Below are 15,446 nucleotides of genomic sequence, written 5' to 3'. Positions count from 1 at the left end.
CTCCCTTCTGGACCTCGGGCTCCCTATTACCAGCTTTCCTGTCCCATCCTTGCCTCAGGGCTGGTGTGCCCCGTTAGTCTTTTTTTGTTTATAAAAACCAAAACCGTTGCCATCAAGTTGATTTCGACTCATAGAGACCCTATAGGACAGCATAGAACTCCCCCATAGAGTTTCCAGGGAGCACCTAGTGGATTTGAACTGCCGACCTTTTGGTTAGCAGTTGTAGCACTTAACCACTACGTCACCAGCATTTCTAATCTACAGCTGAAGGGTGAACCTCAGGAGTGAATTCCTTACTGAGCTAAAAGGATGTCCGAGGGCCATACTCTCGGGGTTGAAAAGTGAATTTTTAGGAAATAACTAAACCAAGCCTACTGTAGTGGAGTTGATTTTGACTCACGGTGACCCCACGTTACAGAGTAGACCTGCTCCATAGGGTTTTCTTGGCCGTCATCTTAATGGAGGGAGACTGCCAGGTCCTTTTTGTGTGGTACCACTGGGTGGGCTCAAATTGCCAACCTTTAGGTTAGCAGTCGAGTGCAAACTGCTTGAGTTACCTTGAGGGGCCTCTCAGAAGACAACAGACCCAATTAAAACTGTTATTACAATGAATTTAAGTCCTAAAATATGCCTCTTGAGGGCGATGAAAAGATAACAATGGAAAGACTGTAAAATATCATTGAACGACAACAATGTAGAAGGATATAAATGGAAGGACAGTGCATGTTGTCAGAAAGAATACTCTTTGTCACCATGATGTCACCTCTGCCAAACAGATATAAGAGTTTTAGTAAAATTCCATTAAATCTACAACCAGACTTGGTTTTTGGTTTGTCTGAACTTATAGAAAAAACTACTTCTAAAAACTGAAATGGAAGACAGATGTCTAAGAAAAGCTGAGATTTTCTACAGGTCAAGGTGGAGTGCCTTCCTCGAACACACTTTTAAATCCACAGTAACTAGACAGTGTGGCATTAGGAGAGGAATGGATAAATAGGCCAATGGGAACGAAGAGAAAGTTCTCAAACAGCCCCACCTATTTACGGTATGTGCACCTATGATGCAGCTGGCCAGAGGAAGAAATGACAGGCACTTTAACGCCGAAGACAGGGACAAATGGTTGGTTATTACGGGGGAAAACAAATCTTCCTATTAACTCCACATAAAGTCACCAAGTCACTGTGGATTTAATGTGAAAAGATAAAACTAGAACATTTGCAGAAGAAGCTCGGGCAAATTTTTATCACTTCAGAGCGGGGAGAGTGTTCTTATATAAGAAAAAGAGTAAGCTACAAAGGAAGCGATGGTCAAATTCAACCGTATTAAAATTAAGAACAGCCAAAAAAGTGTAAAGGGTGTGTAAAGATATTTCCAATGACTACAAACGAAAAAGGACTAACATTCGGAGTATGGAAAGAAATCAGTAAACAAACCAGTGAAATAAAGGTGAGAAAATGACTCATTATCATTTCAGGGAAAAAGAAACATCTCATAAGAAAAATGTTCACCCTCGATGGTACTCTGTAAAAGCCAGTACATAATCACACGGAGAAGCAATTTCCCACATGAGATGGGCAAAAATTAATAAGCAACTCCAAGTGTGAAAAATCCCGGGCACGATCAAGTCAGACACTCCGTCAGCATTTCCTAGTGAGTTTGAACTTAACCATAATCTACATCCAGCAACCTTTCTCCACCGTGTAGAAAACTGGGGATGCGTTTGCACTTGGAGACAAAAACAGGAGTGACTGTAACAGCATCGTCCACAAGAGGAAAAACGAAACTTGAAACGCTCCAGGTCCCACGAGCCCCGCAGGGAGAAGTAAAGGGGGTGGCCCGCAGCCTCAGGCCCGCACGTGTGAGACAGACTAAGGCAAAGAAACCACAGGCAAGCCTTCAGGGTCGTATTAACGGTGAAGTCATAATAATTTTTTTTAACTGAAAGTTCTAAAGAAGCAAAATTAAACACTGCTGGGTGATAAAGAATAGAGGGTTAAAGGTATAAAAGATAATAGAACGAGGACAGTGGTCACCACTGAGGTGAGGAGAGATAAGATCAGGGAGACACAGGGAGAAACTACCACCCTGCCAAGGCCTATTTGTTTATCTGGGTGGTGAGTTCAGAGGTGTTTACCTTACTGTTATTTACACTTAGCGTGAAACAAAGACTATTTCCAGAATTTTCTTGGCTTCCTCAGACCTTATCACTCAATCTAGTCACTTTTCCATCATGAAAATAAAAATTTTCGACATCCAAGCAAAGGAATAAAATTCTTAAATGCTTGCAGCTAGCTGGCAGCAATACTCTCGAAAGGAAACAGAAGGGAAGGCCCAGCTGAGAGGAGCAGCCTGCATCACCACAGTTCCCAAGTAAACTCCCCATCCAGAAGGTTCCACACCAGCCTCTCCTGGCTGAGACGTGGCCCTGGGGTCCCAAGGATCCCTGAGCAGCAGACGATGGCACACTGGCGGCTGCACAGCCCTCCTCTCCCTGTGCACAGTGTGGAGACCCTCCCTCCTACGGGACCTAGTTCTCACCTGCACGGAACTCTCGCCTTAAGGTTCTGACCCAAACAAATGCTCACATGTGTAAGCCCTTTCTCCAGGAGTCGGATCCAAAGGGGTCTTCCTGCAAATGAGACCTTCGCAGACTTTCTCAATCTGCACCAACTGCACTCGGACTCCCCCCGGCTCCATCCACAAAACTCAAGCCAACAGGAAACAGCCCCAAGGCAACCACAATTACAACCTCAGAAAGGACAAAGGGCCAAACACAGGCATGTGGCTCTCCCCTGCCAATGCTCCCAGCTTCTCAGCATACACAATTCCTTCTGGGATGTTTTGAGTGGCTGGGGCCACCTGCCACTTGCGGGGGTGGGGGGTTGGGGAGAGGCTCCCCAGAAGAGCTTACTGGGCATTCCTTTACCTCTTTTGCAGGCTCAAGGTTGGATTCAGCTTGGAGTCACAGACCTCAGCTCCCTACCCCAGGTGACACACCTGAGACACGCCTGCCTGCTGCCACTAGTGACAGATTAGTGAGACAAAGGCCCTTAATCCCAGCGTTTCACTAAGGACCCGGCAGAGTTGTTACTCTCACCCTGTGTTCGAGGCGAGCGCTGATGGCACTGTGGTTAAGAGCCTGGCTGCTAACCAAAAGGCCGGCAGTTCGAATCCACCAGCTGCTCCCTGGAAACCCTACGGGGCAGTTCTACCCTGACCTATAGGGCTACTATGAGTCGGAGTCAACTCGATGGCAACGGGTTTTGGTTTGGTGTTCAAGGATAAAGAAGGGCTGGGAAATTTTAAGGCATCCTTTGTTTTTTGTCGCAAATATTTATATAGTTTTTTTTATACAACGCTTGCAAATTTAAGGCTTCTCACATTAACTGCACTAGTCGCACTGTACAACCACCTCCTGACCCGTTGCCTTGTTTTCTGGCATCATAAACAGAAACTGAAGCCTTGGTGACCAAGGACTCCCCCCCGCGCCGCTCCCGCCTGCCCCTGGTAACCACTAACAGACTCGGGTCTCCTTAAATCTGGGCTTCATCCTCCAGACTAGCTGGAGCCAGAGAGCCGGCTGGTGTCCCCACCCCCGGGGCTTGAAATTCCTATCTCCTTTGATCTCACTGGTATGCACAAACTTTTCTGGTGGCCTATTTAATTGGCCTACGAGCTCAGAAGATTTAGCTTAGACATTAAAAAGACCTTTGTGAAAAGATCAGTTTAAATTTTTACCCATTCCATATATCCTGCTCTATAATAAAGCCAGCCAATGTTCAAAACATAGAAAGTATGCTTTGTTTTGCCTTTTTCTCTGTCCCTTGTTTCCTGTATAAACTCCCAGCCAGTCTCTGTTCCTGGGAACACTTCCTAGGTCTACTGGCAATTGTGCTGCCCAATTCAAACATGTCTGGAGGACCGAATAAACTGTGAAATTCACTTATTATCAACATGTTTCTTTAACAGTCTCTCCGCATCTGCTAAAGCACTCTTGATGGCTTTGTTGTTGTTAGGTGGCCTGGAGTCGTTTCCACCCACCATGATGCTATGACCATGATGCTATTTAGCACATAAGGGAACACTGTCCCGGCCTGCGCCATCCTCACAATTGTTGCTGCTATGCCTGAGTACCTGAGAAATGCTGACACCTTCAGAAAACATTTGTCAGGTAGCCATTATCCTCACTATAACAAATTGCCTATCAAGTGATCAGTATGGAACTCTTCTGGGCTTTACAGGTCACGTTTCACAGCACGTGGATTCATCTCTGGCGCCCAGATAATAACAAGAAGCCGACCGGAATCACACACAGTCACAAACTCCGTGCCCCGCACATGAAAGTAACAATTTCTACGAATATTTTCAATCCATCTTTTCATCCACCTGAGTTTAGGACATGCAACTGCGTGCATTTCCACACAACTGCGATGGGAGAGAGAATACGAGACCCTTCCCCAGCAGCGGCGGCCCGGAATAACCCCCGTCAGCAATGGAAGGGAAAAAACAGAAACTTACCACCCACTGCAAGGTGAACAAAAAAGGCCACAAGTAATCGTTCTACACGAAGAGAAACCTGAGGCTTGGTTGGTAGTGCAGTGGTTAAAGCGCTCGGCTGCCAACCAAAGGTCGGCAGTTCAAGACCTCCAGCCGCTCTGCGGAAGAAAGAGGTGGCGGTCTGCTTCCGTAAAGATCACAGCCTCGGAAACCCTGTGGGGCAGCTCTAGCTGTCCTACAGGGTCGCTATAAGTCGGAATCGATTCGACAGCAGTAGCGTTTTGTTTGACACTCGTTGAAATACGGAAACTGCGCGCTGGGAGGGACGCGGCCGGGGCGGTCGGAGCGGGGAGCTTGACCAGGTGCCCGGACGCCAGCTCGGTGTCGGCACGGGGTCCTGAGCGAACACCCCCGGGCACAACGGCCCCTCTCATCCGCTCACCCGAGAATGGGGTGGACCCAGGCGTGTCCCCCTCTCCTCTGTCCCCGGTGACCTCGCCCGTCCCCCCTTCAGGAGACCCCGCAGAACCTGAGGTCGCAACGTCCCCAGAGCGCCCGCCCGGGGACCGAGTCTCTCCTCAGCGAGTCCCGGCCCGCGCGCACGGCCGGTTCCAGCCGGTTCTAGCCGGCCCTCCCCTCGCCCCCGTCTCCGGCACCCGGCCCCGCAGTCACCATTCCGCGGCTTCTGGAAATCTGGCGTCCTCTCCGTGGGGACCGCGACACCTGGGGCCGGGCCAGCAGGTGAGACCCGATCGGCCCGCGACGCAGCAAGCAGGACGTTCACGCGCGTTTGAGGAAAGTCGTCTCGACCCCGGTGCCCGCCGATTGGCCGATTCTGCAAGTCCCGCCCTGGGAACCGTTGATTGGGCAGCTGGAAAGAAGAGTGACGTGCGAAGCGGGAACACACGTGACGGGTGGGTGGGACTTCCTCTGGCCACGCCCCCTGGACGTCTCCTTTTGACACTAGCGTTCCCGCCCGGAGCGGACACAGAAGTCTCGGCGGCTCCGCGGCGCTCTACGTCTGCCTCCTGAGTCTTCCTGCTTTGTCACCGGCGGGACGTTCGAACACCACAGCGCTGGCCTGGGCGCAGGAACTCCTCAGACCAACCAGGATAAACGAGATGAGTTCATTACAACTCTCAGCTGGACGTTTCACACCGTAAGGAAATTTTAGATCAGCTTTTGAGTATTTTTTTTTTTTTTTGAGTATGTTGTTAGAGAATTGTGAAATCTAAAGGCTGTTATATCGCTAAGGCAATTGGATTCCTCTTTTAACTGGTATAAGAAAAAAATTAAACGCGTGTATAAATTGAGTTGGTGGTTGTTAAAGAGAGAAACTGAGTACTAAGCTGAGTCCTCTGAGTGCTTGGGAGAATTAACAGCGGTCACTGACCGTTACAGAGTGTACCCGAGATAAACCTAAGATCTCAGAAATATAGGAGACAGTGAGACACAGTGACCAAAAAATCGCGCAAAACCACCCTTTTAATGGAACATCTTTGTACCGTACAGTTGCTCAAAGTTTTCCTTGTGCAAAGAATCCGGGATGTTTATATTATGCAAAACATCAGCCACCCATGTGTTCACAGGAAAACTGTTCCACAGGGTTGTCAAGGCTGTGAGGTCACAGCCTGTCTCACGGAGGTGCCTCCGCGTGGGTTTGACCCCCCAGCGTTTCAGACAGTAGTGGAGTGATTAACTGTGCGCCACTCAGGAACTCCACCCTGTACCTTTTCCCTTTTTTCCTTAAAAAACCACTGTAACTAATTTAAAACGAGCCATCCTGTATTGCTGAACAGAAAGTCCTCCTGGTGTGCATACAGATTAACTGCTCTAATAAACCCTACAGGCTTTAATTGCTTTTGTGGTTGCAATGTTTTGACAACCTGGAAACTCTTAGTTATGTTTATAGATTGGGCCAAAACTCTTAATAAAGGTAATGTGCTGCTCGTTTCAGAAAATACAGTTTGAGATGGAGTGGAAGTACATGCTCTACTATTGTCATGTTATTTACAAACAATTGAAAAAATTCATTTTTTATGATTTACAAAAAAGTATTGTACATTTTAATAAAAAATAGTTTGAGGGGATTAGCCCTTGGAAAAGTGGCTTCAAATTAAAGATACATTACTCTTTTGATTTACAAAGTATGAAAAAATAAAAATTAATATAAATTTTTCTGTTTACTAAGCATTAATAGCAGATTTTAAAAACAATCAAGCTGTGATCGACAAGTCCGTCTTAAGACTTGCTGCAAACATGTCCTCTAAGCAAGGTCTGCTGATCCCAGGCCCGCTAGATAACAATTCTACTAGTTTCTTGTACATCTAATCAGCGTTTATGATTTCAACTACATGTTTTTCTTTCTTCCCTCTGTGATAAAAAGGCAAACATAGTTTACACCCTGCAATACACTTTGGTTTTGGGCCCATTAAAAATAAATCCTACAGGGTGGGAGGAGTCCTGCTAACCAAAAGGTCCGAGGTTATCCATTGCCATAATGCTGTAAAGAGTACCCTGGGGCATTTCTACTCTGTCCTTAGAGTCACTATGAGTGGGAATCAACTGGACAGCACAAAACAACAAGAACATAGCGTGAGTGAAGGGGTGGGGGAGACAATGCTTAGGGAACACTGAGCTTCTGTTGGGGTGATGGAGAAATTCAGAACAGTTAACAGTGATGGTTGAGCATGATGAACATAATCAATGTCATCGAACTTTATGTGTGAAGATTGTCGAAATGGTTAATGTTTTGTTACCTGTATATTTATCACAATAAAAAATAAAATAAAACAAAAATAGATCCTACAACTCTTCTTATATCAATAGGTGACTTCCTTAATTTTTGTAACTGTGAATAAGACATAAGTTTATGTAACCAGGTACGTCTAAATAGACACTGGGCTTCTTTCCAAACTTTTGCAACTCAAATCTTGCTTAAATGAATAAGAGGTAAATTTCTATAGACATGTGTCATGAGAAACCCCAACTCCATTTTCTGATGCCTCGGCATCTCTTTTCTTCCAGCCTCTGCTTAAACATTACAAAACAATGTCAAAATAGCAGACCTGCTCCCCTTCCTAATCAACTCTCAGTGGCATGGAAAATCCTAAATAACAGTCCAGAGGCAGTTCCTCCCCTCCAGGGCTCTCCTTTTCTCCACCACACTTGACATCTGGGAGTCCAGATAAGAATCCTCTGCCCTTCCTGCCAAATTCGCCCTGCAGACTCCCAGTTTCCTGCCTCTTGCTTTATATTAGCTAAATAGTTCCTAAGCCTGGGAAATAAAGTGTACCCCCCCATCCAAAAAACCCATTGCAGTCGAGTTGATTCCGACTCATAACGACCCTATAGGGCAGAGTAGAACTGCCCCATAAGGTTTCCAAGGAGTGACTGGTAGATTCAAACTGCTGGGCTTTTGGTTAGCAGTCAAATTCTTAACCACTGCACCACCAGGGCTCTGTAAACCCAAAACCAAACCCATTGCCGTGGAGTCGATTCTGACTCATAGCCAGCCTTTTAAAGGCTGAGCCCAGGTCCTTTCTTGCTCGCTGTGATTCTTCCCTTACTGGGCACCCTGGGCACTGTGTGCTCCCTTCCAGGACCTGTGATTTCCTCATTTTGGTTGTTGAATATTAAAGTGCAGCTTCGTTTCTGAAGAAACTACCACTTCATATCCAGGCAGGTGGTCCCACCAGCTGCCTCCTCTAGGGCCTGTGTATTTCCTCCTGTGGTGGGCTCTCATCACCTGTTCCTATTTGTCTAATATTAACACAAACCAGTATAAAAAGCCTGAAATGCCCTTCCAAAGTAAGACCGATAAAATGGTAAAATAAATATGTGAAAATAGTGTATTTTTTCATGCTTAAATAGTTCTTCAAATTTCACTGGGAATTTCACTAAGAAAACAATGCCTTGCACATTTTATGTTCTGTTTAAACAATAAAGTTGTATAAAATTCCGTAGACTGGGCACCACATTCCTGAAAAAACCACGGGCAGTGGTTAGTCTAATGGGTGAACCCCACCCTGATCACATTTCCCTCCTGCCCCTGTAGGTGATGACTGCCTGGAATTTTGTGGTTATTTTTTATAGCTTTTGTTGTTTTTAGGTGTGTATGAGTCAATTCTGAGTCATATTGACTCCATGTGACAGATTAGAACCATGCCATAGGATTTTCTAGCTTGTAATCTTTACCTGAGATTGACAGGTCTTTTTTCCAAGGAGCCACTGAGGGTTAGAATTGCCCATCTTTCAGTCTGCAGCCAAGCACTTAACTATTGCGCCACCAAAAAAAGAGAAAACAAACCAAACCCGTTGCCATCGAGCCAATTCCGACTCATTTCGACCCTATAGGACAGAGTAGAACTGCCCTATACAGTTTCCAAGGAGCGCCTGGTGAATTTGAACTGCCCACCTTTTGATTAGCAGTCATATTTCTTAAGAACTACACCACAGGTTCCGATGTTTGCAGTTGTCTCTTCTCATTTTGAGTCGTGCCACATCAGCAAATGAAGGTCCCAAAAGCTTTACTGCATCCACATCATTAAAGTCGAGTCCACTTTGAGGAGGCAGCTCTTCCTCAGTTGTCTTTTGAGTGCCTTCCAACCTGGGGGGCTTACCTTCTGGCAGTATGTCAGACAATGTTCCGCTGCTATTCTTAAGGTTTTCACTGGCTAATTCTTTCCAGAAATAGACTGCCAGGTCCTTTTTCCTAGTCTGTCTTAGTCTGGAAGCTCAGCTGGAACCTGTCCTCCATGGGTGACCCTGCTGGTATCTGAATACTGGTGGCATAGCTTCCAGCATCACAGCAACACGCAAGCCCCCACAGTACGACAAACTGGAACCTGGCTGTATAGTAGTTAAGAAATATGGCTGCTAACCAAAAGGTGGGCAGTTCAAATCCACCAGGTGCTCTTTGGAAACCATATGGGGCAGTTCTACTCTGTCCTATAGGGTAGAAATGAGTCAGAATCAACTCAGTGGCAATGGGTTTGGTTTGTTTCTTTGTTAATAATTTTAATATTCAGAACCTAGAATGTATAAAATATGAATCTAGGAAAATTGGAAATCATCAAAAATGAAATGGAATGCATAAACATCGATATCCTAGCATTAGTGAGCTGAAATGGACTGGTATTGGCCATTTTGAATTGGGCAATCATATGGTCTACTATGCTGGGAATGACAACTCGAAGAGGAATGGTGTTGCATTCATCATCAAAAAACGTTTCAAGATCTATCCTGAAGTACAACACTGTCAGTGATAGGATAATAATCATACACCTACAAGGAAGACCAGTCAATACGACTATTATTTAAATTTATGCACCAACCACTAGGGCCAAAGATGAAGAAATTGAAGATTTTTATCAGCTTCTGCAGTCGGGAATTGATCGAACATGCAACCAGGATGCATTGATAATTACTGGTGATTGGAATGCAAAAGTTGGAAACAAAGAAGAGGTTCGGTAGTTGGAAAATATGGGCTTGGTGATAGAAATGATGCCAGAGATCGAATGATAGAATTTTGCAAGACTAGCGACTTCTTCATTGCAGATATCTTGTTTCTCCAACATAAATGGAGACTATACACATGGACCTCGCCGGGTGGAACACACAGAAATCAAATTGACTACTTCTGTGGAAACAGACAATGGAAAAGCTCAATATCATCAGTCAGAACGAGGCCAGGGGCCGACTGTGGAACAGACCATCAATTGCTCATAAGCAAGTTCAAGCTGAAACTGAAGAAAATCAGAGCAAGTCAAAATACGACCTTGAGTATATCCCACCTGAATTTAGACACCATCTCAGGAACAGATTTGACGCATTGAACACTAGTGACCGAAGACCAGATGAGTCATGGAATTACATCAGGGACATCATACATGAAGAAAGCAAGAGGTCATTGAAAAGACAGGAAAGAAAAAAAGACCAAGATGGATGTTAGAGGAGACTCTGAACTTGCTCTCAAACTTCCAGCAGCTAAAGGAAAAGGAAATGATGAAGTTAAAGAACTGAACAGAAGATTTCAAAGGGTGGCTTGAGAAGACAAAATAAAGTATTATGATGACATGTGCAAAGAACTGGAGATAGAAAACCAAAAGGGAAGAACGTGCTTGGTGTTCCTGAAGCCGAAAGAACTGAAGAAAAAATTCAAGCCTCAAGTTGCAATAGTAAAGGATTCTCTGGGGAAAATACTGAACGACGCAGGAAGCATCAAAAGAAGGTGGAAGAAACACACAGAGTCACTATACTAAAAAGAATTAGTGGACATTCATTTCAAAAGGTGGCATATGAGCAGGAACCGATGGTTCTGAAGGAAGAAGTCCAAGCTGCAGTGAAGGCATTGGCGCAAAACAAGGCTCCAGGAATTGATGGAAAATATCAATTGAGATGTTTCAACAAACGGTTGCGTTGTTGGAAGTTCTCATCCATCTATGCGAAGAAATTTGGAAGGTAGCTCCCTGAGGAACTGACTGGAAGAGGTCCATATTTATGCCATTCCCAAGAAAGGTGATCCAACCGAATGCAGAAATTATCGAACAATATCATTAATATCACACGCAAGCAAAATTCTGCTGAAGATCATTCAAAAGCGGCTATAGCAGTATATCAACAGGAAACTGCCAGAAATTCAGGCTGGATTCAGAAGAGGACGTGGAACCAGGGATATCATTGCTGATGTCAGATGGATCCTGACTGAAAGCAGAGAATACCAGAAGGGTGTTTATCTGTGTTTTATTGACTATGCAAAGGCATTTGACTGTGTGGATCATAGCAAATTATGGATAACATCGCGAAGCATGGGAATTCCAGAACACTTCATTGTGCTCATGAGGAACTTGTACATAGATCAAGAGGCAGTTGTTCGGCAGAACAAAGGGATACTGATTGGTTTAAAATCAGGAAAGGTGTGTGTCAGAGGTGTGTGTCAGAGTTGTATCCTTTTACCAAACCTATTCAATCTGTATGCTGAGCAAAAATAATCTGAGAAGCTGGACTATATGAAAAAGAACAGGGCATCAGGATTGGAGGAAGACTCATTAACAACCTGTGTTATGCAGATGACACAACCTTGCTTGCTGTAAGTGAAGAGGTCTTGAAGCACTTATTGATGAAGATAAAAGATCACAGCCTTCAGTATGGATTACGCCGCAACATAAAGAAAACAAAAACCCTCACAACTGGACCAGTAAGCCACATTATGGAGAAAAGATTGAAGTTGTCAAGGATTTCATTTTACTTGGATCCACAATCAACGCCCATGGAAGCAGCAGTCAAGAAGTCAAAAGACACATTGCATTGGGCAATCTTCTGCAAAGGACCTCTTTCAAGTGTTGAAAAGCAAAGATGTCACCTTGAAGACTAAGGTGCGCCTGACCCAAGCTGTGGTATATTCAGTCGCATCATATGCATGTGATAGCTGGACAATGAATAAGGAAGACTGAAGAAGAATTGATGCCTTTGAATTGTGGTGTTGGATAAGAATATTGAATGTACCATGGACTGCCAAAAGAATGAACAAATCTGTTTTGGAGGAAGTACAACCAGAATGCTCCTTAGAAACAAGGGTGGCGAGACTGTGTCTTACATACTTTGGACATGTTTTCAGGAAGGATCAGTCCCTGGAGAAGGACATCATGCTTGGTAAAGTACAGGGTCAGCAGATAAGAGGAGGACCCTCAACAGGTTGGATTGACACTGACCACAACAGTGGGCTCAAGCATAATAAGCATAATAACAAGGATGGGTCAGGACTGGGCGGTGTTTCCTTCTGTGGTACATAGGGTCGCTATGAGTCGGAACCGGTTAGATGGCACCTAACAACAACAACAAGCCAGCAGAAGTCTGTGGCCTGTTGCCTGGCCCGCAGATTTTGGACTTGCCAGCCCCTGCAATTGCGTGAGCCATTTCCTTGAAATAAATCACTCACTCTGTGTATATATACATATATGCATGTGTGTGTGTGTGTGTCTCACTGGTTCTGTTTCTTTAGAGAACCCTAAGACAGCTATGTCCCCTTCATCACCGTTACCCTGTGCTTCTTTGTTCTCCAGTCCTTTTACTCCTCACTGGTCGTCCCAACATAGCCATCTGCATTCACATTTTTAATGAAACTTGGTGCTATTTTAATCAAAAGCAAATAAACCAATTGGCCTCAAGTTGACTCTGACTCATAGCGACCCTGTAGGACGGAGTAGAACTGTCCCCATAGGTTTCCAAGGAGTGGCTGGTTGACTCAAACTGCTGGCAGCCAAGCTCGTAACCACTGTGCTACCAGGGCTCCGTTTTAGCTGAACTGAGCATTCATTTGTCAGCTCAGCAATGAATTATAAATTTTCCACTAAAAATGGACACATTTTCAACTTAAGTTAATCCACATCCACAAACCACATTTGGAGTTGTGCTGATTGTGGTCTGTGTTTTGGTGAAAACTATCCTCGCGATTCTGAACTTCAAGGTCACCTCACCAAGAAGGATGAAGTGGTGGTTGGTGTCAGGGGCATGTAGCTCTGGCATTCCCATCCATTCCCCGATCCAAGTGACTGTGTGGAGTCTGACTGAGAACCTCTCCACCCTGCACTGATGTGGACACTAGTCTGAGCCTGGACATATAGTCCTCACATGTGTCGTTGCTGGGTGCCATTGAGTTGATTCTGACTCATATTGACCCCATGTGACAGAGTAGAACTGCCCCATGGAGTTTTCTAGGCTGCAGTCTTTACAGGAGCAGATTTCCAGATCTTACTAGCACGGAGCTGCTGGGTGGGTTTGAATAGCCAACCTTCAGTTAGTAGCTGAGTGCTTAACCGTTGTGCCACCAGGTTTCCTTACAATAGATATAAAGGACGTATGATACACTGAAAGCGTGAATCTTAATTGAGTTTCAATACAGAGAATCCAATGGTAAAAGTTTAAAAGTTATGGAGACCATCTTAATTATCTAGTGCTGCTACAACAGAAATACTGCAAGCAGGTGGCTTTCTCAAAGAGAAATTTATTCTCTCACAGTCTAGTAAGCTAGAAGTCCAAATTCAGGGCACCAGCTCCAGGGGAAGACCTGCTCTCTCTGTCAACTCCGGGCGAATGTCCTTGTCATCAATCTTCCCTTGATCTAGGAGCTTCTCCAAGCAGGAACCCTGGTCCTGATGCTGCTTTCTTGGTGGTATGAGGTCCCCATGTCTCTCTGCTCGATACTGTCTTTTATATCTCAAAAGAAAAATTGGCTTAAGACACAGCCTAATCTTGTAGATTGAGTCCTGCCCCATCAACCCAACTGCCTCTAATCCCATCTCATCAACATCATAGAGATAGGATTTACAACACATAGGAAAATCACATCAGATGACAAAATGCTGGACAGTCACACAATACTGGGAATCATGGCCTATCTAAGTTGACAGACATTTTTGCGGGACGCAATTCAATCCAAGACAGACTATTGGGGTATTGACCATTGCCTATGTATTTATTTGTATATTAAGAGATAATTGTTCATTTTCTGGTGTGGATGACACCATTGTGGTAATGTTGAAAAAAAAAATAGATATATTCCAAAATACTTAGGGATGAAAAATGATATCTGAGAATTGTTTCAAAATTATCCAGAGGGAAGTGGGTGAAGTAGAGATGAAAACTGATTAAAAATTATTGAAGGCAGCTAATGGATAGATAGAAATCGTTGGGTGGTGGAAACAGTGAATGTGCTTGGCTGCTGATTGAAAGATTGGAGGTTCGAGTCTACCCAAAGACACCTTGGAAGAAAGGCCTGGCAGTCTACTTCTGAAAGATCAGCCATTGAAAACCCAATGGAGCATGGTTCTACTCTGACACACATGGGGTCACCGTGAGTTGGGGTCGACTCCGTGGCAACTGGTGATTGTAGGTTAGAGAATGGAGAATTTATAAGACTGACAAGGAATCGAGAAAGCCTTCATGCTGGAAGTATTACTGAGTGCTCGCATTTCCTTATTTCATACAAATAAAATGGTACAAATCTGAAATATATGGAGATAAAATCTTACTAAAATAATGACACAGAAGTGAGCTAATTACTCAAAGACTGAATGAATTCAAACTAAAGAATGAGTTGTGTCTGTGATCTTGCTACACAGTTTCTCTGGCTGGTCTACAGAACACCCAGACGAGCGGGTGACGCCGTTGGCACCACCTCAGCTCACCTGCACGTCAGAGGGAGATTTTCAAGCCAACTGTGCTTTTATTTTAACATGAACAACTATCCTGATCTAAAATATCTTGTCACATGACAACTATCATTTAAGAGTTTGTGATCTGGCGGAGCTGCTGCTGGTGTTGGAAAGCTGGAATAAAAATTATTAATATATGTGGGAAGAAATTTAGAGGTGACAAAATTCTAGGGAGAGGGCTAAACGACTGCCCAGGTATCCTGTGCTGGCAATATAGGAGTCAACCCTCTGCAGCGTGTTGGACTCACACAAACTTATGAAAGGTAATTATTAAACTTTCATTTTGTATACACTTTGGAAGAATTCAAAATTACAATAACTACCCTCCTCTTCTGCTACCCCTCTGTCAGTGTGTTGGACTGGGGTGGCTCGCATGTTGCTGTAGTGCTAGAAGTAGGCCACTGGTATTTCAAACTCCAGCAGGGTCAGCCATGGTGGACAGGTTTCAGCGGAGCTTCCAGATGAAGACAAACTAGGAAGAAAGGGCTGGCGATCTACTTCTAAAAATCAGCCAACGAAAACCCTAGGGATCACAACAGAACCATGTCTGACATAGTGCTGGAAGATGCGTTGTAAGGTACTGCAATGGCTGCAACAATGGGCTCAGACCTTTTGAGGATCATAAAGATGGCAAAGAACTGGGCAATGGTCGGTTCCATTGTGCGTGGGGTTGCCATGACTCAGAGACTTCTCAACGGCAACTAACAAGAAAAACAGCCCATCTCTTACTGGAGA

At 44.6% G+C, this 15,446-nt stretch overlaps 2 protein-coding genes across 2 annotated transcripts in view; one reads left to right on the top strand and one right to left on the bottom strand.

Annotated features, from left to right (window-relative positions):
* LOC126071886 (zinc finger protein 709-like) overlaps positions 1–15,446 on the top strand; it is a 1,190,808-nt gene that overhangs the window by 92,884 nt on the left and 1,082,478 nt on the right. The window lies entirely within an intron of this gene.
* The window catches only part of LOC126071753 (zinc finger protein 709-like), a 53,074-nt gene that overhangs the window by 14,961 nt on the left and 22,667 nt on the right, over positions 1–15,446 (bottom strand). The window contains exon 2 of the mRNA XM_049875988.1: positions 5,170–5,368. Coding sequence (XP_049731945.1) covers positions 5,170–5,368 — 199 coding nt within the window. The remainder of the gene's footprint in view (positions 1–5,169; positions 5,369–15,446) is intronic.

This window comes from Elephas maximus, chromosome 3, assembly GCF_024166365.1.
Source record: "Elephas maximus indicus isolate mEleMax1 chromosome 3, mEleMax1 primary haplotype, whole genome shotgun sequence".
NCBI classification, from domain to species: Eukaryota; Metazoa; Chordata; class Mammalia; order Proboscidea; family Elephantidae; genus Elephas; species Elephas maximus.
The sequence above is the reverse complement of the archived record's forward strand: the minus strand, read 5'-3'. Positions and strand labels throughout refer to the sequence as shown.